General features: G+C 38.9%; 2 protein-coding genes and 1 long non-coding RNA gene across 4 annotated transcripts in view; 2 read left to right on the top strand and 1 right to left on the bottom strand.

The window, feature by feature from the left end:
* Positions 1 to 10,120: 10,120 nt before the first annotated feature.
* On the top strand, positions 10,121 to 25,429 carry Hsp60C (Heat shock protein 60C). 2 transcript variants are annotated; one of them, XM_070219500.1, is made up of 2 exons: positions 10,121 to 10,220; positions 23,500 to 25,429. In XM_070219500.1, the coding sequence occupies exon 2, from the start codon at positions 23,506 to 23,508 to the stop codon at positions 25,228 to 25,230; it is 1,725 nt and encodes a 574-aa protein (XP_070075601.1). In that variant the 5' UTR covers positions 10,121 to 10,220; positions 23,500 to 23,505; the 3' UTR covers positions 25,231 to 25,429. The 2 variants fall into 2 exon arrangements, with proteins under 2 accessions (XP_070075601.1, XP_017012676.2); XM_017157187.3 differs by lacking the exon at positions 10,121 to 10,220 and adding an exon at positions 23,305 to 23,437.
* The window catches only part of LOC108068004 (cyclin-dependent kinase-like 1), a 69,601-nt gene continuing 53,837 nt past the window's right edge, over positions 10,132 to 25,895 (top strand). Inside the window, exon 1 of the mRNA XM_070219505.1 lies at positions 10,132 to 10,220. The gene's annotated coding sequence lies outside the window, so the exon portion shown is untranslated. The remainder of the gene's footprint in view (positions 10,221 to 25,895) is intronic.
* Positions 13,423 to 16,001, bottom strand: LOC138914825 (uncharacterized). The gene is made up of 3 exons (XR_011420640.1): positions 15,703 to 16,001; positions 14,986 to 15,649; positions 13,423 to 14,921 (listed from the first exon to the last, which is right to left on the bottom strand). It is a non-coding gene; the product is annotated as an uncharacterized lncRNA (long non-coding RNA).

The raw sequence follows: 25,895 nt of genomic DNA, 5'->3' as shown, positions 1-25,895 counted from the left end.
AGCCAAATTTCATGTTCATGTTGTTTATACGGCTTCCGTTTCGGGTGCGTGTGCGAAAATATTGTGTGTAATTGTGTGGTCGGCTACCCGTTTTATTTGATAATTTTGCACAAAACTCCCCACCTATTCATTAGCACTGACGAGCAGCGCTCCCCAAATTTGTAGACACAACAAAGCCAAATGTTATTCCGTTCCCCCATTGCAATGCTCTGACACTTGACGTGGGCTCCCATTAATTTAGTAAAAGCTCGACTGTTGTTCGCCCTACCATTACGAGGCGTTCAAACTGATTCCGACTTACCAGCGAACAAAAGTTATCAAAAAGTTGGCCGATACCAACTGATTTCGGCATTTTCGCTAATTGATGCAAACTTAAGGGAGCTTTATTTATACTTCACAGTTTGTATTGTTCTTTTTTAAAAATACAATTCGATGAATGCGCCTGAATTTAAATTATGCATTTCTAAAATAAAAGTCCCTAATGCTGTGCAATACATGCGCGGATCCACGGGGGTAATATGGGTGATATAACACACCCCACACGGTATGCAACAAAAAAATTGTTCTGATATCACCCCCCACAACAAAATCCTAGATCCGCCACTGGTGCAATATATTTATTTGAAAACTTAAAAGTTTTGGGTTGCCCAATAGCCCTAAAGTTTTCATCAAATTACTCATACGACCCGTAAGCTTACTATAATTTTGAAAATAAATAGAAGATTGAAATTGTTTTAAAAAGTGAAGATTAACCTCCCATTAAAAAGTTATTTTTATTAATTCGAAAAATAACGAAATTTTAAAATCCTTTATTAAAGTAGTTGCTTTTAAGATGCTGAATACAAAATAAATGAAACTCCTACGCTCTTGCTCTTATAGTTTTCGAGATCACAGCGTTCGCACTGACAGACGGACATGGCTAGATCGACCATATCCTGATGAAGAATATATACTTTATAGTGTTGGAAACGCTTCCTTGTCTCTGTTACATACTTTAAAGGAGTATAAAAAGACTACGGTCAAAGTTATACTTGTCTTGGTTTTTGTAATTTATTGTGAAAATAAAATTAAATTCGGCAATTTCGATTAAGCCAATCTTAATTGGCTAAACTCGTTTTGATCAGTACTTTCAGATTTTTAGATCCAAACTGCGGTTAAACTCCAAAAAGCTACGAATGTACATATGTAATTTCACAAATTATTTCGCAAGTATAAAACTTGTTTATCAGTAGTTTCATTAAAACATATTACTGGTTGTTATATATTCTTTACGCTTATGAATGGGTTTATTGCGAGCCACAGCTGTAATGTGACAAGGCTTTCTGTTGTCAACCACTTTCAAAAGCAATTTAATTTTTTCCAACCAAATTTCATAATTCCGTTTCATCCCGTGTGATAATAATCCTGCCCGTTTTATCGTTTCGGCTACATGTTTTTTTTTTGTGCGTTTTGCTCTTTGCAGGCCACTTTTAATTGCAATAATTAAATGTCAAATTAAATCCTAAATTCCTCGGTGGAATTAATTCAATTGGCGTGACAGTCAAAGCGAAATTACGAATAAAATACCGCAATTGCACAGGGCCGCTAGGGCTCTTCTATAAATGCCATTTGCAGGCTCTACAATCCGAGAGGAATGCTGTGATTGTTTTCCCGCAAGTCGGTCTCGCAGTCTACTCTCATTTTTTCGCCAGCCATTTAATGAGCCACGCTCGACTTGCCACCAAGAATGCAATCAGCAGGGGAGGGGAAATCAGGATGCAAGGGTAAACAGTCGGGACCTTAGTTCCCAGCAAGGAGCCAGGACAAGGAGCCGGCACAATTTGCGTTAAGCGGGCTGTGAAAAATGAAGTACCAAATTGAAGTTGGCAGCCAGCGTCGCCGGTTGAGTCTTGCACTTATTTATTTATTTATTTAACTCTGGCCATTTCTTCCGCTTACGTACAGTGCTGGGCTAGTGTCCTATGATGATTTCGGAAACACTGTCTCGTGGAATTGAATTTCCTCCGTCGAGGGACGAAACGCGAACGCGTAGACTTTCGGCACTAACTTTTCGAGAGCTGCGAACTAGCGCGACCGTCAGCGTTGCGCACTAAAACCATACTAAACTAATTTGCTTAGCAGGACGCACTGATTACACAAAGTCCTCGAAGGGCGATAATCGCTGCCATTCGTCAGGAATGCCGAGTGACGAGTGAGCTTCGTGTCGGAGTTCGTGGAGTTCGGCAAGGACTCGCGAAGTTGCCGAAACGAGCCGAGGACCCAAGGCGAAGAGAGCCGCGTCCTGATGGAGAGCAACAGAGGTAGAGCTCTGTTGGCGGGTTAACAGTGCGTTGACAGGCCAAGAAATCATTGCTCCACCATGGGCTAAGGTAACGAAGTCAGCCCTGTAAGGGCAAACTACTAGCTCTACTTTTTGAACTAAACCAAATATATATTTAGGAATTTTCCAATGCAATCACTTCCCAGCTGGCTAATTTATCGATTTAAATGCAGAAATACACAGCCATCTAGCCGGCCATTACCCAACGAGGACCAAGCTTTCAATCATTTTAAAATCCCCAAACACACACATTCAGGCGCAACAAACTCTTCTCTCATCAATGCAAAAATCAAACATTATTTATGCAAATTACAAACCATTATTATTAAAGCCAACAACCACAAAGGCAGTAATAGTAACCAGTTTGGGGTGGAGAAGAGGCGGGGTTCCGACCAACAATCATATCCGTCATAGTCAAGGGGCCAGGGGGCCGGGGGAACTGCCAATGCTTTGGGGAACCAATTTGGCAGCCGGCATAAATAAATTTTTACTTAATGTAGGTCAGTGATGTGTGCTGTGGACTCTCTTAACCCCGAATTCGCTCTTCGGCGTGCGCCGTTCTCTTGGCGCTCGCTCTCTTCGGCCGCAAACGCCGTGAAATATGCTACTAAAGTTGCTTCTTTTCCGGCGAATGTGTAGGTGTTCGGGAAATGCCATCAAGCCTCAAAGGACCGGGAATGCTTGCATAATGCAAACAGCCAATGATATTGTCATGATTCGTTGAATAATTTCAATTGCAGCTGTGTCAGCGTTTTCAAAACAGACAAGTAACCGGTATTTTAATAAAGGTTTAAGCAATAGTATAATTTTTAATGAGTAAATATTTGAGTACTAACATCATTCGCCCTGGCAGGCTTTTAACTCGTTTTTTAGCAGATCGAAAACAGGTATGGATTATAATTTTTTTATTTATTATCTGACACGGGTTTTAAGCAATATTATCCTTATAATTGTGAAGAAAATACTTTCTGATAAACTTTTACTTACCCTGCATTAGCGGATTCTTAAATATTTTGTTTTAGAATGTCTGATAATGAATAAAACGCTGTATTTGGTTGTAACAATCTTTTCACTTTTTCTTGTCCGTCACATTCTGCTGTAGCCTTTTCATTAAAAACTACAAAATCCTCATAAATAAGAATTAGTGTTTCAAATGACAAAAATAAAAAATTATTTAAATTCAAGTAATGACTGCAACGCGTTGTTCAAAGTCCATCAAATCTTTAAATAAAGTCGAATTTCCTCTGTGCATTAGTTAATTTAAGTGTTTATTTTGATGTTAATTATTTTCTAAGTGAATTAGTAAATAGAAACCAATTAATATATACCTACCATTATTTTGATTTTGGTTTGATTGTGAATTTGTATGAAAAAACTGATGAGAACCTAACTGGTGTCGTGGAATTTACATTACTTACAAAAATTATATGGTCTTGATTAGAGCCCTGCATGAGTGGAGTCATAGGGCCCTTAGACTCACATTTTAAAAAAAGGTTCGAGTAGCTCATGTCGGAAAATTTGTTGGATCTGAATGGCTCAGCTCATGGCATGGCTAACATGATCTACTTGATCTGACCTAAAACCTCATGGCTCCTATAGCTCATGACTCCAATAGCTCATGACTCCTATAGCTCATGACTCCCCATGACTCATGACTCCCTATGAGTCATGACTCAGGTCTGAAATTTCTCTAATCTTTTAATCTGATTAGATCACAGAAATAAATACTTTTCACAAGACGAAAACTTTTTGAATTGATTTTTATATTTAGACAGATGTGTTTTTTGACCAACACCCATTTTTTGGTAACATGGTTTTTGTAAGAACTTTCACTTATAATTTGGATTGATTTCGAATGTTATTGTGTAAAAACATAAGTTGCTTTACCATAAGGCTTTTTGAGGTAATTGCGGCCCTTTTCACACAAATTAGATTTCCTGCTTGGGAGAATGCTCTCTGTGTATTGGGTCATATTACACTATGCAGCATCAAAAATTTACCTCGATGGATACTATATTTTTGGATTTGTTACGAATTCCAAAGTTAAACTGCGTTTTCCAAAAAGTTCCCCGACGCAAGGATTCTTAGCAAAAGGACCTCAAAGTTCGAAAAATTCCGAAATTGGCCAACTTTCCAAAGCTCTCAGAGTCAAACGGATTCATAGTTTGGTTAGATGCTAAAGTTTTATAAAAGATACACTCTTTATCTTTCAAACCCCATACTTAGAATAGTTTTAGGATTTTTATTAAGGGAGAAACAAGTTTTAGAAAACATAGTCAAAAAACATAAAAGTATACAGCTGCGGTCAAAATAGTAGTAGTGTTGCCGTCATGTGTTTTTAAAAGTTTTTTGTTGTCACTTTTCTTTTACAATTAGTCTAATAATACAATTATAATCAATACAATATCACCAGAAGAAGATGAATTACAACAACAAACTTTTAAAAACACAGGGCGGCAACACTACTACTATTTTGACCGCAGCTGTATGTTTTTAAGTTTTTTGACTATGTTTTCTGGAATCTATTTCTGCCTTAAAAAAAATCCTAAAATTATTCTAAGTATGGGGTTTGAAAGATAAAGAAGGTATCTTTTAAAAAACTTTAGCATCGAATCAAACCATGAATCCGTTTGCCTCTGAGAGCTCCGGAAAGTTGGCCAATTTCTGCATTTATCGAACTTTGAGGTCCTTTTGCTAAGAATCCTTGCGTCGGGGAACTTTTTTGAAAACGCAGTTTGTCTTGGGAATTTGTAACGAATCCAAAAATATAGCATCCATCGAGGTAAATTTAAAAAGCACTAAAAATGCTGCAGAGTGTTATTTGTGTATGATCTTATCTCCCTCTCTATAGCTTGGTCCTGTGTTTCATTTCCAACGGAGCGCACAAATTCACCAAAAAATGATTTTTTGGATGGCGTGCCTTCAAGGTTTTTATCTGTATCTTCAATTAAAAATTGTTTCATTATTGATTTGCAATCGTCAATTGTCGTTGCTCGTTCAATGTCTGTGAATGGTATCATTTCATTTGCTGGAGGAAAAAGTAGTACTGCCAATTTATGAAATTTCGTTATATGAGGAATAACTATGGAGTCCATATGCGACAGCAAAGTTGCTTTCATACTAGCGATTAGGTCGCAATCTTCTAGTTTCGGGAGGCATGACTTCTTTAGTGAATACGTTTGGGGAATGACCATATGAAGTGTTGGATATTGATCCCCTTCTAAAATATTAGAGGCTTGCTCAAAAATTTCGAGTACGTCCGTGATTTCTTTTAACTCATTGCAGTTCAGGTCCCTAAGACGACCATCCTCTTTTTTTCAAGACTCTTGATCTTAGCTTAGCAATTACTAATCAGCAGTTTAAAGCTAAAAAGACATTAAAAGAGGATTCCAAAACGGATCCAGCGGACTAAACTCCCAAGCTCGTTGTGTTTTCCATGAATTTTTGCGTAAGTTTAGCTCCACTCACAATCCTGGTTCGCCCCCCAACCCAACCCCCATCAACAGATCCTGATACCCGCACAAAAACGTCTCCTTGTAACGCATCCTGCAACGCAAGTTGGTCCAAATTTATGTACAAACTCACTTAGGCAAGAATGTTTATGCGTTTTGTACGTGTTGGTTACTGTCGCTCATGTGGAGAGCATCCTCCACATCCCTACCTTTCCGTTCCGTTCCCTCAAACCCACTCGTTTATTTTGGCATTTCTACGAATTTTTTGGGAAATTTCGTAATGCTGTTCTATGCTCTGAATGTTGTCTCCAGGGACGAGGAGTAGAAGCCGGAGGGAAATGCGTTCTCACGCACACCGAAAAGTGTTATGAAATTTGTCTTCTCTAATGACCGAAGTGCAAAGGAATTTATCCAGCATTTAAGCTAATTGCCATTGCATTTTGTACAATTTAAATTTCCGGAAATTAAATTAGCATACATTTACATTGTGACACGCTGGCTGTATATGCTAAGCAATCGGCTAACACAAAAAACTTTAATCTATCTTAAACATACATCTGTACACATTTTACTTTAGAAAAATAAGATAAAAAATCTTTGTATCTGTTTATAAATATTAGTTTTTTATCATTACATTTACATGTAAATAAAATGTAAATATTCTCTGTTTTTGTTATGGTGATGCTGAACCGTTCTTGGGTATTTAAATTTTCTCAAATTTTGTCAGAGCAATCTTGGCAATGTTTCACAGTTAAGATGTCGCCACTTGGAATCCGTCACGCTTTGACAATTTTAGCATTTTTCTTTCGCAGCCTATTTCCCTTGATCACTCCGTCTGAAAACTATACTTGGCAGCTGCATGAGGGCCAATTATATGGCACCTCGCGCAGCGGTTTCGTTCCAGCTATTTACATATAATTAGCGCCCAACTGGCAGGCCGCAGCCTCGTTGTTCGCCACTCTCGTTCTCAGTATTTGCACGCCGCAGTTTTTGAGCATTTCTTTGCAGTTTTCCACTCCTACTTTCCCTTGAAGACCTCTCTTCGCCGTCAGGGCCAACTTTGACAATGAAGTTGCAAAGATGACGATGCCAAAAAATTGGAGCAAGAGAAAATAAAGACGGAAAAATTTAGAATGGAGTCGATCGGAAACTACCCTAGTATCTCAGTTTGATAACTTTTCCTAATGGTCATCAGCAGTGCTGCCATCACTCAGCTTGAAAAACAGGACAGATAAGCCACAAAAAACAGGAAAAAAAAGGACAAAAAATTTAAGAAAAGGACAAAAAAAAGGACAAAAGTAAATGTGCCTACATTTTTCGTTTTTTTAACAATGGGTTATATATTTACTTAATATAAATGGATTTTAAATAAAATTTAATTATGTAATGATCTACTGCGCCCGATTCACAACCTTCTTTGTTTGATCATTTTACCATGGTAAATTTTTGTGCGTATACGTAATAATCTAAAATTATTATAATAATTAATGCATTTCAAGTAACTATATTCGTAATACAAAAAAATTAAATATCTGCGTCAAACCCGAAAAATAGTCGTTCAAATATAAATTTTTTTTCTGACAAAAAAGCAGAGAGTAAAAATTAAGAAATTTTAAAAGTGCTTTCCTCTTTTTTTGCTACAGAAAAAATCGTACTATAAAGAAAATCCATCGTCTCTTTGATAATTTGTAAAAATAATTATTTTTTAAGTGCCGAACTGTAAGAATGATGGTTAAAAAGGCATTTTAGCATATAAAAACAGGTTTATACACTTTCGACTAGCAAAAATAACACTCAAAACCTTTTTTTTGAAAAAAGGATAGATTTCCGGATAGGGGATGTTTGAAATTTTTTCCGGATAAAGCCGTTAAAAAAAGGACAGATCTGTCCGGAAAGAGGACAAAATGGCAGCACTGGTCATCAGTATTGAAGAGCAAAAAATATATTTTATCGTTTAAGGTAGGATTTGACAAAAAAAATGAAAATATAATTCGCAAGTCGATCATAAAATTTGTATTGATTTCAATTTTAACTTGTGAGTGGCCATAGGAATCGATCTTCATTATTCCAAATACTTTGGAATACCAGGTATAGGAACAGCCGATACCAACGATGGTATTCAAAAAGTTTTCCCGTCTGATGGCAGTTGCATCGAGGCGCCAACTTAATAAGGCCACCAAAGAGCTCAGTGGGTGGCAAGAATGCAAAGCAGTGGGCTAAAAAAAAGCATTCAGGCTGCGGCCCGGCAAAGTGAGGCTCTCCCTTAAAGGCAACACTTTCCACAAAGCAGCCAGCTTAGAGCGGAAAATATTCCGTCTGATTGCACTGAGAGGTTGAGGTCCATGGAGCAAACAAAATCGAATTTTCAATTGGTAGAGGTTTGCGCCTAGACATCCTCCGATTGCAACTCTCTCTCTTTAGCTGACAGACAGCTCGGACTTTGTTTGTCGGATCAGCAATAAGTGAAGCCCACCCGGCGTATTCGTAATGGGGCTTATCGACGAACGAAAGTAAGCCCTGGTCGCTTTTCATTTTTGATTCGCCATTCCCTGTTTCAACCATAATTACCCAGTCATCTGTGGCGGTCATTTTCATTAGCTGGCATCACGATGGCATCGGACCAAAAGCCACAACAACAGCAGCTTCCTCCCACTAATAGAGTGGACCTTTGTTCAAGAATACCTGGGCTGTAGTTAATTTCGCTGATGCCTGATTCTGCCGCTGTTGACTGTTTTGCTGCTGGCTCAGCTGCTGTTTTTGGCATCCGACTGCAGTCAAAACCAATTATGTGAGGCCTCCTCCACTAAAGGGTTGGAACATATGCCTCTAAGCTAGCAACATGGAAGCTGTTGAAACTAAAACCAAAAGGCCAAACGTTTACTCTAGGCCCTTTAACAAGCAAAATGCTTTAATTAGACTTGTTCGCTGCAGATAGGTTAGCAGTAAATCATTATGAAATTAGGATATATTTCTTTAAATATTCTTTGAATTATCGATTTTTTATGTTTAACAACAGTTGTCAAGACTGAATTATGTGCCCTTCAAATTGAAAAGATATCTCATTATTTAATTTATTATTTAATTGACATTTGTCTGGTCTTCCGCAAACGCATACTTTATCCACGCAGGTGAACTGGTGTTGTTTGGTGCACAAAAAGTTTCCCGAGCGCATTATCCTTCTACCTTTCAAGGCCATCTGACACTCTAAATTCCCTCCACAAAATCTACCATCTGTAAATATTGCTTCACATATCAGTAATATCACAAACAGCACACTCATATTCCGCTCGCTTTGCAGTCACAAACTTCTCCAGTTCAATGAGTTATTTAACTGAAAGCTAAATAAATAGCTACAAATCAAATATGATTAGTCAAGGTATACATGATCAAAGCGTGAAATATGTATTGTTTACGATATGTTAGTAACACGATGTTTATTTCTTTTCATTCGAAACAAATAATAATAAGAATTAAATTAATACAAAATGTAATTAAATTTTAGGTTGCAGCGCAGCGAAAGAGATGTATATATTTTATTGATCGGCATCAAAAAGTGAGTCTTTCTAGCCCTGGCCTGAGTTTTTCAAGGCTTGCTTAGACTCTCTAGCTCTTAAAATTTCCAAAATCACTCGGCTAGTGATCCTGATCAAGAAAAAATACACTGTATATAGTCGGAAAAGGTTCCTTTGCCCTGTTATCTTTTTCCCAAACGAACTATTCTAAATGGTTCTATACAACTACAGGGTATGACATTCAAGTAGTTGTTTAAATGAAACCAATTAGATGTAATCTTAATGCCAAGGTCTAATAGTCGTTTTAACTATATCAGCAAAAAATCAGTCGTGATAACACATTTCCCGATGGTGTAAGGAGTACAAATAAGCTCCATAAACGTGTACAAAATGTCTGTCTACATGCAGAACGTGATGTCAATAAAAGTTTTGCATCGACTTCAAAAAATGCCAGAAGGGTTGCAAAAGGAATGAAAATGTCATTCTTTTTGTTTTTGCATTTGCAAGCATTTACTGAACGTGATTTGAGTTATTTATAGAACATTTATTTGCTTTCTATTGATTTTTAACAATTTATTCAAAAGGTGGAAAAACCTTTCCGGACCTCTTAATTTAAGTTGAAATTTTAATACCCGTTATTTGTAGAGTAAAGGGTATGTTGTATTCGTGGAAAAGTATGTCTGTCAGCCCGTCTGTCTGTCCGTCCGTATGACCGGATCTCGGATCTCGGAATCTCGGATTCCTGCGCAGCGCAAGTTTGTTTCATCACCATCTTGGTCGAGGTACTCGACTATAACTTTGTCTCTCGATTTTTCGGAACATAGTAATCACTGTCTAAAATGTCACTCTAAAGTTGACATAACAACATTTTTTTTAAGAAAGTAATAGTGCAATTCATTTTTTGCCGATTTTGGAATTTGTGGAAATTAACTTAAGGTAATAAAAAGTTTATAATACCATTATAACTTGACTATTAAAATTAAGGTTAGTCCAAAACATGGGAAACACAGCTGCTCCTGAATCGTCTTCTTTTTATAAAAAAACATCCAACGAAAAATTGTGTTCCATCTCCAGTTTAATTTCGACACATTGATTGAAGCCTCGACATTTGCAATTGCTCTGCATTTTATTGACTTCCATTCCCAAAGCTTCGTTCCCAGTTTTCCCAGCTTTCCATCAATGTTAATTGTCCAAGAGTTTGGTGTGTGTGTACGCTTTAAATTGCCCTCGAAATGGTTGTGCCAGAAATCATTTAATGGAAAAGTTTACTACAATTGAATCAACACCCACAGACTATTTTTCTCTGATGCTTTTGTTGGTCCTGCCGCTTCTGTTTATCCTTTTGCATTTAATGGAAGCCAAAAGTCAAATTGAATTTTATTTGGAAATTTCCACACTTACACTCAGGCCAAAAAATCCGCCCCGGACTCGACCATCTATCATTTCAAGCTGACCCAACAGTTTCCGAAATTGCCAGCCTTCAATTAGCTCCATAAAGTTTAATTTTCAATTTATGCATTTTTATTTTGCACTACCGGCAGCAAAAAATATGGCGAAATGCAATATAAAATAGTGAATGCGAGAGTAAGGGCAGAGAAAATTATTCATAATCGTTGGAATGGCTTCCGAGTTGCCAACTGTTTGGCAACCAGCCAATGGATTATTGAATAGGAAGAGCGCTGAAACGGCTTAGGCGCGGATGGTAGAGGGAGATTGTACTTGTTGCCAGTTGTCTAATGTCGGCTGCTCGACTACACAGGGAAAAATTAAAATTCTTTAAAAATTTAGTTTCCTGATACACCCAAAAAATAACTTGATATGAAACGATGATCGATATGATGTTATGTGGTATCAATTTGACTTGATATGCGGGCTCCACAATTCGATATGCTCGAAATATAAACAACAGACCAATTTGAATTTGGAATGTGTCTTTCTCCCTTCCACTCATAAAACTTTAAGCGCTATAACGCTCTATTTCGAACGGCGAGATTTTGGATTTTTTTGATTTCTGCTTATGCAATACCAGAAATTTACCAAGCCGCATATCGATTTGACTTCGAATTGTTTTTTTTCTTGTGTGTGTATGGTAGAAGTATAACTCAGAGTGCAGGCAGCAAAAGAAAAGCTTCAGTGTACTTTATAATTACCGGCTTCGGTCGGAAAAGGCATTTCATGCCAGGCCTTCTGTGCCACGAAGAAAAGAATGCAATGGAGGGCTGAGAATGAAGTGAGCGAAGGGCAACAACAAGTGCAATTGTTTCAATTATGTCAGACAACTTCTCGACTCCGTATTTCACTACAATGGCACCGGGGTGCTGCATATTGCCTTAAAGGACTCACTCCGCACTTGTGCAGCTCTCGCAATTATGTCAGGACCAAGGACTTCACACCACCGGATTCAGACCGTTCTGAGCCGGGCCGAATTAACGCTGCTGCCGCTTCTCTTTGTTTTCGCACCCAGCATGGCACACATATCTTGTTTATTGTGTCTCCGAATATAACTTGTGTATTTGCGTATTATAATTTGCATAAATTTCGACTGCCAGCACCGCCGAGTGAGCCAAAGGCTGCCGCAAGAAGAGGCAAGAGCAAAGGGCAAACGACTTGCGGTAGGAGGTGGCTCAGAAAACAATTTAATAACGAGAAAATACAAGTGACAAAATGAATTATGTTGTTATTCCTCTTGCGTAAACACACACACACGCAAATGCGAGCAGCTTGGGCTGAGAAGACAATTGTAAAGAGGTTTTTTATCTGCTGAAGCTAGTGGAACTTGTGGTAGTTTCGGGTGTAAAAGACCACGCGAGTATTTATGTAAAGTAAGCAATATCTTGGTCTGCACAAGGAATTCTGTCAAATGCTTAAGGGGTTACATGTGTTTCAAGGGACCAAAACAATCCCTTTTTAAATTTCACAATTACATTTGTTTTAAATCATTTAAATTACCATCTGTCTGGTTAGTATTTCGATAAGAATTCCAAAATTTTTAATGTTTTTTAAGTTTTTTTGGTATGTTTTTAAATTTGAGAGGAATTAATCAGAAAGACTCACTTTAATTCAATAATTAAATGTTGCCTTATTTATTGAATTTTAAAAAACCCATTTATAAATACTCAAAATATTAAAGGATACGTACAAAGCACGGTAGTCACGATATTTTAGTTTAGGGCCAGCACCGTTCTTCATTATAATTCTTGATCAAATAAAAACACCTCTTAACGAGGTAAAAAACTAGTGACGATCGCACCTTCAACGTACAAAAGTTCTGATATCAACTTTTATGACGAAAAATGATTTTAGATGCGAGTAAATAAGTACGCTACCTAAAATTTACTCGTTCGGCCCGCTTTAGCAAATATTTAATATCTACACGAATGTTTTTCTGTTGTAGCGTGCCGAATGAATAAATTTTAGGTAGCGTACTTATTTAGTCGCATCTAAAATCATTTTTCGTCACAAAAGTTGATATCAGAACTTTTGTACGTTGAAGGTGCGATCGTCACTAGTTTTTTACCTCGTTAAGAGGTGTTTTTATTTGATATCAAAAGTTTTTGTTTGTTTACTTTTGCTCTCATAGGTGCTAATATAAACATTTAAATTTAAATTGGTCATAAATCATAATTCTTAAACTATTGTATTTTAACGAATTAAGTTAAAAAGGCGTTGAAGTATTTCAACGGCTTTTTCCAAAAGTCGTAGAACAAAAGATTCCTATATGGAACTCTTAAGTGCAAATTTACTGATTCCATGACCCTAAAATACAGTTCGGATACCCTCCCACAAAATTCAATACTCAGGGAGCGTTAGTTGTTCTGAGCTGGCAAAAGTGGCTATTTTCGTTTCTGAATAACTTTTAAACGCGATTTTTTACATAAACATGATATATACCAAAATTTAAGGAATCTCAAGGGCTATACAGTTTAAAGTTGTAAGGAAAATCGTTAGAGCCGTTTTTGAGAAAATTAAAAAAAAGCTAAAAAAAAAGTTTAAACAAATTTTCTTTTGTTCATATCTTTTTAACTATTACATTTACACAAATTGCATATAAAAGGCGTTTATAGCATTTAAAAATACCTTTCAAACGAGATGCAGCACAAGCCTGTAGCTTTAGTAGTATAGAATAGAGCCCTGCACGAGTATACTCGAAATGCCCTTTGACTCAAATTTCAGAAAAACAGTTCGAGTAAATCAGCTCATAGAAATTTTCGGATCAAGTAGCTCAGCTCACACATTTTTACGTTGAGCTGTTTGTTTGATCGAAAAAAAGCAAGTATAGTAGATCATAGATCATGTTTAGTAGATCAAGTATCCGAACATACCTAAAAAATGTTATGTAGGAACAGAGCTCAAAAGTGTTATGTAGGTACAGAGCTCAACAATGTTATGTAGGAACAGATCTTTTGTAGGAAAAGCAATCTGATTGAAGAAATTCTGAGAATATTATATTGCTTAATATTTTAATTAATTTACTTATAGCAGTTCAACGTTTCTTATTTTGGCTAATAAGTTGTTTTGATGTTATAAATTTTTATTTGTTTGTATTACAGTTTAAGAACATTATTTCCTTTATCATTTCTGGATTTGTTGCAATGGCATTGCGCTTCTCTGAAATAAGATTTCCGGCCAAAGAAAAGGATCTTTCAGATGAAGCACTGCTTGCGGGGGTTCCCAGAACTTGGCAGCTTGCCTTAAATAATAATGGGAATTGGTTTTTATTGGTTTCCCACCACTTCAGGGGATCAAAGTCCTCGGTGTATAATGTTATAGTTGTTAAGTATGCTGTCATTTCCCGGTCGACTTTATCATCAGCGGTATCGTTCGCGAAATTGCGTACAAAGTCTGCAAACCTATCATTGGTTTTTGAGACAGTCTGTTGATTTTCATTTTCGTCATGTGCATCCAAAAAAATTTTCATTAATTGTTTACAGTCTTCAATTGTTTTGAATTTTTCAGTGTCTGTGAACTGCAGAAGTTCGTTTCCTGGTGGGAATAAGAATAAAGCTATTTTGTGGTACTCAGTGATGTTAGGTATAACAATGGAGTCTATGTAGTTAAACAATAAAATTTTGAGGCTGCACGCTAGATCCGAATCATTTGAGTCTATCTTACACTTTTTTTTTAGGGAGTGAATTTCTGGAATGACCATATGTAAAGTGGGATAGTTTTCGCTTTCAAGAAATTTAGACGTCTTTTCAAAATGTTCGAGAATTTCAGTTACTTCTTTTAGGTTTTTTAAGTTAAGATCTCCAAGACGGCTCTCCTCCTTCTTCCTTATTAGAATTTCTGAAATTGCAGCCCATTCATCCTGTATAGAACGCAGCATATAAAACGCAGTATTCCATCGCGTAGGACACAGACTTTTTAGGGACGATTTAAGATTAGAGTTCTCCCCGGACTTTTTAAAATATTTTACAAGCTTGGAAGCTTGTCCTAGCATTTTGTTCATATCTGGGTCGTCAAATGATTTTTCTACGACATTATTGAGCATGTGATTAATGCAGTAAATATGCTTGTTGTTCTTGTACGCGGAAATCATATTCGCTCCTCGGTCCGTCACCACAATAACATTGTCCTGATCAAGATGACATTCAAATTCAAGAAGACAGCGTGCAACAGTTTTCTTTAAATTTACACCTGCCAAATAAGTCGGTAAATTAAATACAGAGAAGATAAGCTGATGTAAAATATAGGTTTATACCGGTTGAGGGCTCCCCTTTCATAGCCTCCACAGACAGAAGTCGACTCATAATTGATCCTTTTATAACATAATGAATTGTCACTGAAACATATGCACTTTTATATATGTTATCTGTCCAGCCATCTGTTGTAACGCTGTACCCGATACCTTGTTTTCTGTTTTCGCATATCTCCGTTTTTACACGATTCTGATGCACAGCATACAATTTCGAGATTTGTCTTGAAACAGTAGTTGGGTGCGGAAGCACAGAAGTCGCCTTTAAATTCTGACCTAACTTCGATCCGAGTCTTATTAATGCATCCGCCATTTTTAAAAGGCCTGAGTCTGCTAATAGCTCAAAAGGCCGACAGTTTTCGACGGTCCACTCTGCTGCCAATTTAACAATTTTTGACTTCGTTTCGTTGTCAATTTTCACTTCTGGCTCATCTTCGCATTTTGGCTCAAGAGCTTTAAAGCATTTATGCCTAGCCAAATTAGATGTAGAGTTGCTATACTTGACTGCATGTGAACACTTTTTGCATGCTACGACGTTGGTTATTTCTTCTCCCTTTTCATTTAGAACGTTTCCGAAAATTTCCCATACTTCGCTTTTTCCACGTTTCTGGCTTATGGTAAAAGTACCAGATAAAACCTTCATCCTGATTTCATCCAAGCTTAGCTGAGACTAATTAGACTTTAAAATTGTTACCAAAGTGTAGATGCTTTGGCGATACTTACCTGTGGTACAGAAGCCATTACGAATGTTACGAAAAACTATATAAAGAAATAATAATTACGAACTCGCTCGTTTTATTAGCCGGAAATATTTGACACTAGACCCTGTGAGCTGTTCGGTCTGTTCGGGCTGTCCGAGTAATCTGAGCTGTTTGACTTGTTTGCTTTGTTGTTGTGAGCTGTTTGAACTGAACTGTTTTAAAGGTATCCGTTAGGCACATGAGCTTGTTTGGAGCTGTTACTTGCTTACTCGATAATCCCATGACCTATGACTCGAAAGTCACAAACAAACAAACAAACTCTAGCTCAGAGCTGTTTACGAGTCTACTCGTGCAGGGCTCTAGTATAGAAGTTACGGCTTTCCGAATTTTAGCTATTTATAGCTGTTTTCCCGCTAAACTAGCGGGTTTTTCCAAAAGTGGTAGAACAAAAGTTTTTTATATCGATGTGATGAACGTCATATCAAATTTTCAGAACTTAAAAAACATATTTTGGACAAGTGGACAAACTGACAAACAGAAATTAATTTTCATTTTGGGAAGAAGAAGAAAATCTTATTTTGGCTATAACTTTTGAACGGAGAGTCGGATTTTGACAAATGATCCCTCATTCGACGGGTATTTTCAAGAGGAATACAACTAAAACATTGCGAGGGGGCATTTATCCCCACCGGCCCCAACAGCTCCAAATTTCGAAATTTTCAATTTTTCACTTTCACCGCTCTCTCTCCCAAGCCAATTGATTTTCTTAAAGTCTTGGTATGCAATCCTTTAAGTTTTTGCAATACCTTTCGATTGGTGTATTACTCATTACGATCGGACTATCACTGCCGATTTTCAATTTTGCGGCTATATAATAGTAGTCGCCTTCGCACACTCTCCTGGTGCGCTTCGTCACTACATGGACTGCCGTCCATAGTGATATTTCGCTTATTAATTTGCTTTTGCTGCAAGGTTAAAGGTAACCTCGTGCTCCACTGAACAATACAATTCACTTGAGGTATGCATAACGTATACGCCCCATGGCAAAGCGTCATCGATGATGTTTGCAATTGTGCAAAAAATGAAAGCGGGCGGGGGACCTGGCTTTGTGTGCACTTTTTACCCCAATCCCAATCCCTCTATATGTACAAATATGTACATATAAAAATACCGGTCTCCTAGCCAGAACAGCATTGCTATTCCTGGTTTGGCCATTTCATGGCTGCCGCTGACGGATATAATAAAGCTTCGATTATTCCGTCGCATCTGTGGGAGTTTTATGTGTGCATATGTGAGAAAGGGCGACCAGGCAGACAACAAATTGTTAGACGCTACAGTGAACTCTGATGCGATTGATTGAAAGTCACTGGGAGAGATAAAATACCATTGGTTTATGCTGTCATCTAGCAGTGGGAAATCCCTTTACTCCTCACCACGCTTATCACTTGATCCTTATCCCTATTCCTAACCCGACTTGGTTAGGCATCCTCTGTCATGTCAACAAGTTGAGGACAAACAATTTAAATTACAAAGCAAACTCAATAAAAATGTTAAAAACTTTTGGCCATGAAGAAGACGTTCTGGCTGATCCGAGATTTGTTTAGTTCCGAGGTCCTTGACATGCATAAGTTATGTCCTTAGGAGCCGGCTCGGCAGGGGTAATATAGGAAGAGGAAGCCAAAGTTTTATAAGAAAAACAAATCGTGTCGCTTATTTATAAGCCTGTAAACAGATTTTATGAGCCTGCCCAAACATTGTCGGCCAGGAAGGAGCAAAAGTTGCAATCGTCTGTCGAGTCCCGCTATCGATTTTGGACCTTCATCCCTTCCGCCAGTTTTCAATTTATTAAAATGACCGTCAAAAATCGTTTGTGTGCGAAAGTTTGCGCTTATCCCAAAACACTTTTTGGACAGTTCAAACTTCGTTGCTCCCCTATTTTTTTCGATTTCGGCGGCAAGCGATGACTGCGTTAAGACAAAACTTTTCGATCGAACAAAAGTTTTCGGGATGTGTCGGACTTATGATTGCCCCGCAACGCACTGCATCTTAGAGAGTCTGAGTCTGAACTTGTTTTTCATTCACCCAGACAGCATAATTTTTGATTGCGTAACTTTCGCCTGTTTTCCAAGGGAATAAAGTGGAAAGTTGTTATCCCCTTCGGTACATTTCTTATGCCAAAAGCCGTCACACACGCCATGTTTAACCCAGTGTGACCTTTTCCACCTGACTTCCCCAAAGCCAACGCGCCGAATTCGCCGAACTAATAATACGAGGCACGGCACGGCCCACGTCAAGCGACCTAACCTAAATACCGGAAATGCCCTTTATAATGCGCTTCCGGCTCATGTGAGCAGGCCCAGACAGCGGCGGTGGGCCACGGCTGAAATGGGGTGGTTTTAGGGTGTTTTTAGGGTCCGGGGTCTGAGTGTTAAAAACCAAACCAGCCAAGCCGTTTCGGCTAATCAAAGTGTGCAGCCAACTGCAAAGGGCCAGGGGAGCCTGGAGGGAATGTGTGACCAGGCCAGCCAGAGAGGCATGCAGCTCGGCGGCATCTGACCACACCAAACAACCATGCCGTTGCACCAGAAAAGAACCCCGAATTCGTTGAACACCCTCATGAGTCGTGCCCTGGAATTTTTCACCATTTCTCGATACACTCTCCACATTAGATTGTTATGCTGTTGATCCCTTTATGCGTTAGGTATAAATATAATATTAATATAATTTTAGTTATTAAAATACATACATAGTGTTTGCTTGGACATGTTCAAGTCTAACCTTAACCCTTGTCTTTGGTTAAACGAAAATCGCAAAGCAAACACTTAAATAATCTTAAACTAGTGTATTGGAGAACTATAATCACTGAGACCTATAAAGATGACACATTAAATATTTTTTTTTATTTTTAAAAACATTTATGTTTTAAATGCATTTAACAAAAAAAAAACATTTTACTCAACTGATTAGTAAACAAACAGCTAAACGTTATTTGTGACCTGGTCAGCAGTGCTGCCATTTTGTCCTCTTTCCGGACAGATCTGTCCTTTTTTTAACGGCTTTATCCGGAAAAAATTTCAAACATCCCCTATCCGGAAATCTATCCTTTTTTCAAAAAAAGGTTTTGAGTGTTATTTTTGCTAGTCGAAAATGTATAAACCTGTTTTTATTTGCTAAAATGCATTTTTAACCATCATTCTTACACTGGTAAAAAAAAAATCGTAAATGTCACTATTTTACCATTGTTTCAATTATTTTTCCCAGCGAAATAGATCCTAACATGAAAATAGTAAAATCGTATATGGCGCATAGTTAATAATGTTTTAAATATTTTTATAGTAAATTCAAAGATTTTTGTATTTGATTTGACTATTTTTTTTACCCAGAATCTTGTAATAATAATTTACAAATTTGTGTTTTTATTTTCGAGTGAGCGCCTAAAATATTAACTTTCATTTTGAAATGCAGTTATTTATTGTCATTACAATCAAAAATATTACTGTGAACTTAAAAGAGCATTCTGCCTCGATAGGAAATTATATGGGCATGGTTCAGGGGTCAAGGGCTAGGTTCTGATACTATTTTGTGCTCGGGGGTACCAGGTTCAAGTCCCGCTGACACCACAACTTATTTTTTTTTTTGTAATTAGTAATTCTTACAACTTTTTTAATACAATATTGTTCTTATAAATGTTAAGGAAATGTTAAATACGCTTCTTAAAAACTTTTTACTTACTCTGCCTCAGACGGTTTTCGAACCGGGGTCCTCTCGCGTCAGAGGTAGATGCCTTACCCATTGATCCATCGCACCATGTTACGCGCGAGTGGATAAGTTCAACTTAAATGTAAAGTTAACACGATCCACAACACATATAACTTTTTAAAACTAAAAATGCAACTTTTCACTTATACATTTTATGGAAATTTAATTTAATATTATTTGAATCTTGACTTTCAAAATAATTGTGTCAAATAAACTTTTTATTCAAAATAAATTGCGAAAGTATTTAATGGGATCAGAAAAAACATTGATTATACTATGTATATAACTTACTATTTACAATACTAAAAACTACTATTGCGACTTTGGTTTTCAACATCAGTAATATCATTTCAAATATAATTCCCTTCGATTTTATTATTTTTATATTTGAATGAAGGTTTAAATATGCTTTTTATTAAAATCAATGATTTATTTATTTGATTTAACTATGAAAAGTAGTAAATGAAATCAACTAAAAAAATATTTGATTTTACTATGCGTTTTTTTTACCAGTGTACAGTTCGGCACTTAAAAAATAATTCTTTTTATAAATTATCAAAGAGACGTAAAGCAGTCGATGGATTTTCTTTATAGTACGATTTTTTCTGTAGCAAAAGAGGCAAGCACTTTTAAAATTTCTTAATTTGTACTCTCTGCTTTTTTGTCAGAAAAAAAATTCAGATTTGAACGACTCTTTTTCGGGTTTGACGCAGATATTTAATTTTTTTGTATTACGAATATAGTTACTTGAAATGCATTAATTATTATAATAATTTTAGATTATTACGTATACGCACAAAAATTTACCATGGTAAAATGATCAAACAAAGAAGGTTGTGAGTCGGGCGCAGTAGATCATTACATAACTAAATTTTATTTAAAATCCATTTATATTAAGTAAATATATAACCCATTGGTAAAAACAGAAAAATGTAGGCACATTTACTTTTGTCCTTTATTTTGTCCTTTTCTTAAATTTTTTGTCCTTTTTTTCCCTGTTTTTTGTGGCTTATCTGTCCTGTTTTTCAAGCTGAGTGATGGCAGCACTGCTGGTCAGACCGTAAAATCAATCTTATAATCCAACCATTCATGTTATTCCTCGTTAATTACACTAATACACAGAGCCAAAGAGCTTCATTTTATTAGGCCGCATCTATAAATAATAATTTTTCTCTGCACTTTTTACCCGACCAATCAACTAATAAACTTTCTGGGAAAATCCGCTTAAAATTTCCTTTCAACTTGGGCAAGATTTTGACCATCACTTTAAGTTAACAAAGCCAGCCGCAGCACGTATTTTTTACCCTTTACTTGCTGCGAAAAGGGTTCATTCTCCAAAAGTATGTAACAGGAAAAAAGAAAGCATTTTGGTTTGTTACCAACGTATTCGATAATTTTTGGCCACATTCAGGATAAAATAAATTTATTTGACTATTTTCTTCGATTTTTAATTTTTTTGTAATATTTACATTAGTGGTTTAAAGTGGATAGGGGGAATCTCATGGTCGAGTTCCACTTCTAAAGCCTTCTTTCTTGTGTTAATTAAACTTTGTGCCGTGCCATTACCCTCTTTATACTTAGGCTCAGTGCCCCTTTTCGATCCATTTACCGTCCCCATCCCCATTTTCCTGTTGCGTGCCAAGTTTTTGTGGTTAATTATCGATTAGAGGGGTCGTCGAAAGAAAAGGGAAAATCGCGCCTGGGAAAGTCCTTGGACTGCGGCGCGGCGGGTTAAATCCAAAAAAGACAAGTTAATTGAAGTGCAAAGCCTTTTAGGGGGCACATTGTTAGGGAAGAGTTAAAACAAAAGCTGAGCATCAATGGGTTAATAAGGAGCCAGCTGGTTCATAGCGATTATTATGATCGGGGGTCCAACAACGTAATTATTAATAAAGCACAGACTGAAGTTTTACCTGATTTATTCGTCTGTGTCATACACTTATGTATACACAAATGGAATAAAACTAATGATTACCGTTTGCCTAATTTATTGGACTTATTCGCGAACTCAACACGCAAACGGACTGACAGAGGTCAGTTTCCTTGCCCTGTCCTTGTCCTTTCTTCGGGTCATTTATTAATTGCGCCCCAAATGCGTGTGCTAATCTCTTCATTATGCGATTTCATAATGGATTACATTCGAATAAATGTGCCTCATTTGCCATCTCCAGTCAGGCGAACGGCCAACTGCTAATTTTCTTTAATTTCGTTGCCATTTTCCTAATGACGCGTGGGCTCTTCTCGGCCTGTTCGAAGTTCCTGTCTCCGCCCTCCGGAGTCGCCTTAATAGGTCAGTGTTCTCTTGTAATATTAATGTCTGCTAATTTAAGGGCGGCTGTTGTAATTAAATCAGATGCATCAGTGTTAGCCACTAAGGGAGTGGGTGTGCCGAATGAGATAGATTATTGTAATCGATATGGTTCTTAATAACAGATATTACCTACTATCTGTTGGATGAAATTAATATCTTAACTACTAAAGAAATTAAAAATTTTAGCTAAACAGCGTGGTAGAAAAATAGATTTTGATGCCAGTATACAAAATATTTATAATATTAATTATATACAGATTAGCTTTTAATACGACCTTTTTTTGTTATAGAGAAGAAGACGTCGGCATTATGCCAACACACAAAAAGGAGCGAAGAGGCTTCACAGTGAAAATGACCTCGAGTTAGCTAAAAACTTCTCTATTAATTATATATTTATTTTAAATTAATTTGAACAAGCACAAACAAAAAACGATTCAAGAACAAAATCATCGGCTGGCGTCATGTGTTGCCACAGGCTAAAACAAATTTGCAATAATCTCCAAGCTCGTCCTAGAACGTCCTGACACTTTTCCAGGTAATTAAAACACAAATATTAGCGAACGGATGGGGATGTCACCTCCCCTACCTATAGAGCCCATTTTGCAATTTAAATTTTCATGAACAAGCACCGCCATTTGTCGCTGTCCGCCCGGTTGTCTTCGATGTCTGGTGGCCCGCCCTCCCCCGATCGCTTCGCTATAAGGCTCGCCTTACGCTGCCTTAACAGTTTTCAATTTTCCGTTCGCTTGTAAGCGCAGCTGACAGCGACTAGCGAACGATACCCCAGCGAAGAGCTTATGTTTCTTGCGAACCGGGTGAAAAGGGGTCTCGGCGGGGGAAAGCGAAAACCCATTCCACTCCGGCTTTTATTGTATTTCGGTCGCTGTCGTCGCACATTTTTACGACTATTTAAATGGTTTTCACTTTTCGGTTACAAATTGTCGTCCAGGTAAATGTTCATTGGATGGGGACAAAATTGGAGAGAAGGCTGGGGGCGTCACCGATAGTGTTTTTCTATAGCGACGGGTTAGCAGTGGCCCATTTGTGTGGCCAACTAGGAAATTTTCTGCCGGGAAAAAGCTCAGTTTCATTTGGCTTTATATTAGAGCTCAAAGATCGATGTTTTTGAGGGAAAATAGTATTTTCAAAATACAGACTTAATATTGATTAATTAATAATATCAAACTGTCGATATTTTATTACTTAAAGATTTCTCAAACCTTCTATTTAAAAATTTTAAATTGTTATCTAAGAAATAAAAAAGTATTTTCCAATAGGCAACTGTAATATTTTGCGACAAACTATAAAAGATTCAAAATAAGTGTTAAAATCAGCCATATTATAACAACTTTTTTCAATTTGTTGTGAGTATTCTTTTCTAACACCCAAAAAAATCGATATGAAACGTAGATCGATTTTACATTACCTAAGATCAATTTTAATTTGATATTTGGGCAGGTAAATTTGACCTGGTCGAAAAGAGTATTTTATGTAAAAACGATATGGGTTTTCAAATCGATTTTACGGGAACATGTTTTTTGGTGTGTACTTATTTTACGAAACTGAGTAGGCTGATCGCTTTTGGATCAGCTTGTCATCAGCATTTGGTATTCGATTTCCCCATTTTACATTTAACCGCTCGAGCTTCAACACTGTTTCCGAATTTATCAGAAAAACGCTCTTATTAGTGAGTTTGCTGATAGGAAAAACTTATCCGATTTAACCCACTTTAACCCAACCACCCCGCAGCTCATCATGTTGCGCATGCTCACCAACTGCACCGGCTGCCTGCGGCGTACTGCCAGGATCAGTTACGTCCTGGGGGCGCGCTCCTACGCCAAGGACGTCAAGTTCGGCCCCGAGGTGCGGGCCATGATGCTCCAAGGAGTGGACGTGCTGGCGGATGCCGTGGCCGTGACCATGGGCCCCAAGGGACGCAACGTGATCATCGAGCAGAGCTGGGGCTCCCCGAAGATCACCAAGGACGGCGTGACGGTGGCCAAGGCGATCGCCCTGACTGACAAGTTCCAGAACATCGGGGCCAAGCTGGTCCAGGACGTGGCCAACAACACGAACGAGGAGGCGGGCGACGGCACCACCACGGCCACCGTCCTGGCCCGCGCCATCGCCAAGGAGGGCTTCGAGAAGATATCGCGCGGTGCCAATCCGGTGGAGATCCGCCGCGGCGTGATGCTGGCCATCGAGAGTGTCAAGGACAATCTGCGCAAGATGTCCCGGCCGGTGAGCACGCCCGAGGAGATCTGCCAGGTGGCGACCATCTCGGCGAATGGCGACAAGTCGGTGGGCAACCTCATCAGCGAGGCCATCAAGAAGGTGGGTCGCGACGGGGTGATCACGGTGAAGGACGGCAAGACTCTGAGCGACGAGCTGGAGGTGATCGAGGGCATGAAGTTCGACCGCGGCTACATATCGCCGTACTTCATCAACGCCCCCAAGGGCGCCAAGGTGGAGTTCCAGGACGCCCTCCTCCTCTTCTGCGAGAAGAAGATCAAGTCGGCCCAGAGCATTGTGCCCGCTTTGGAGCTGGCCAACTCGCAGCGCAAGCCACTGGTCATCATAGCCGAGGATTTGGAGGCGGAGGCCCTCAGCACCATGGTGGTGAACCGGCTGAAGGTGGGCCTCCAGGTGTGCGCCGTGAAGGCGCCCGGCTTCGGGGACAATCGCAAGGAGATGCTGGCGGACATGGCCGTGGCCACCGGGGGCATCGTTTTCGGGGACGAGGCCAATCTGGTGCGACTGGAGGACGTCAAGATGAGCGACTTTGGGCGCGTGGGCGAGGTGGTGGTCACCAAGGACGACACCCTGCTGCTCAAGGGCAAAGGTCAGAAGGCGGAGGTGGCCAAGAGGGTGGAGGGTCTGCGCGAAGCCATCAAGGAGTCCACATCCTCCTACGAAAAGGAGAAGATGCAGGAGCGGCTGGCGCGCCTGTCCTCCGGCGTGGCCCTGCTGCGCGTGGGTGGCTCCAGCGATGTGGAGGTGAGCGAGAAGAAGGATCGCGTCCACGATGCTCTGAACGCCACTCGGGCGGCGGTGGAGGAGGGAATTGTGCCCGGCGGCGGGACCGCCCTGCTGCGATGCATTCAGAAGCTGAACGACCTGAAGGGCGCCAACGAGGACCAGAACATGGGAATCGAAATCATCCGGCGAGCGCTGCGTATGCCCTGCCTCACCATAGCCAAGAACGCAGGAGTCGACGGCGCCATGGTGGTGGCCAAGGTGGAGATCCTGGACGGCGACTACGGCTACGATGCGCTGAAGGGCGAGTACGGCAATATGATCGAGCGGGGCATTATCGATCCCACCAAGGTAGTGCGCACCGCCATCTCGGACGCCGCCGGAGTCGCCTCGCTCCTGACCACCGCCGAGGCTGTGGTGACGGAGCTTCCCTTGGAAGAGGCCGCTGCTGCCGGAGCGGCTGCCGGTCTGGGTGCCCTCGGGGGCATGGGAATGGGCATGTAACAAGCCTCGATAGAAGTTTTCGAGAGCTCCTCCATTCCTGTTACCGCCATCTCCTGTCTAAATTCAAAACACGGAAACACTGATTGCTTTCGTTCGCCACATTTGCCAAATTGATATTTACTTTTACCTCAGTTGGACGCAGCACATGATAATTAGTTAACTTGAAATAAATGTGCATCTATATTTTCGTCTGAAACGATTTAGTCCCAGTAAGTTATTTTATTTTGCGATGTTTTTAAGGGCCAATTCTGACACTCACTCATAATTAAGTTAATTTAATTTGAGTGGAGCTCATTAAAATAGAGGTGGAAAATTATCATAATTTCGATATTTGAAAATTTCGGTTCGATAAAATCGATCTTTTAAAGGAAAAACCTATATTAAATATCGAGAAATAGAAAACTGTTGATAGTTTTTCAAGCTTTACTTAACAAGAAACTTCAAATCGCAAAGCCATCCACAACCTAAAGTAAAAACAAGAGGGAACGTTATAGTCGGATGCCCCGACTATCAGATACCCGTTACTCAGGTAAAGGGAGTGCGAGGGAGATGGAGATAGAGATAGAAAACGTTGATCACGCATAACTTTTTAACGAATGGTCCGATTTGAAAAATTTCTTCCACATTTCGATAGGTATTGATAAACACAATAAAACTGCATTTTT

This window comes from Drosophila takahashii, chromosome 2L (genome assembly GCF_030179915.1).
Source record: "Drosophila takahashii strain IR98-3 E-12201 chromosome 2L, DtakHiC1v2, whole genome shotgun sequence".
Lineage (NCBI taxonomy): Eukaryota > Metazoa > Arthropoda > Insecta > Diptera > Drosophilidae > Drosophila > Drosophila takahashii.
This window is presented reverse-complemented; position numbering and strand designations above follow the sequence as displayed.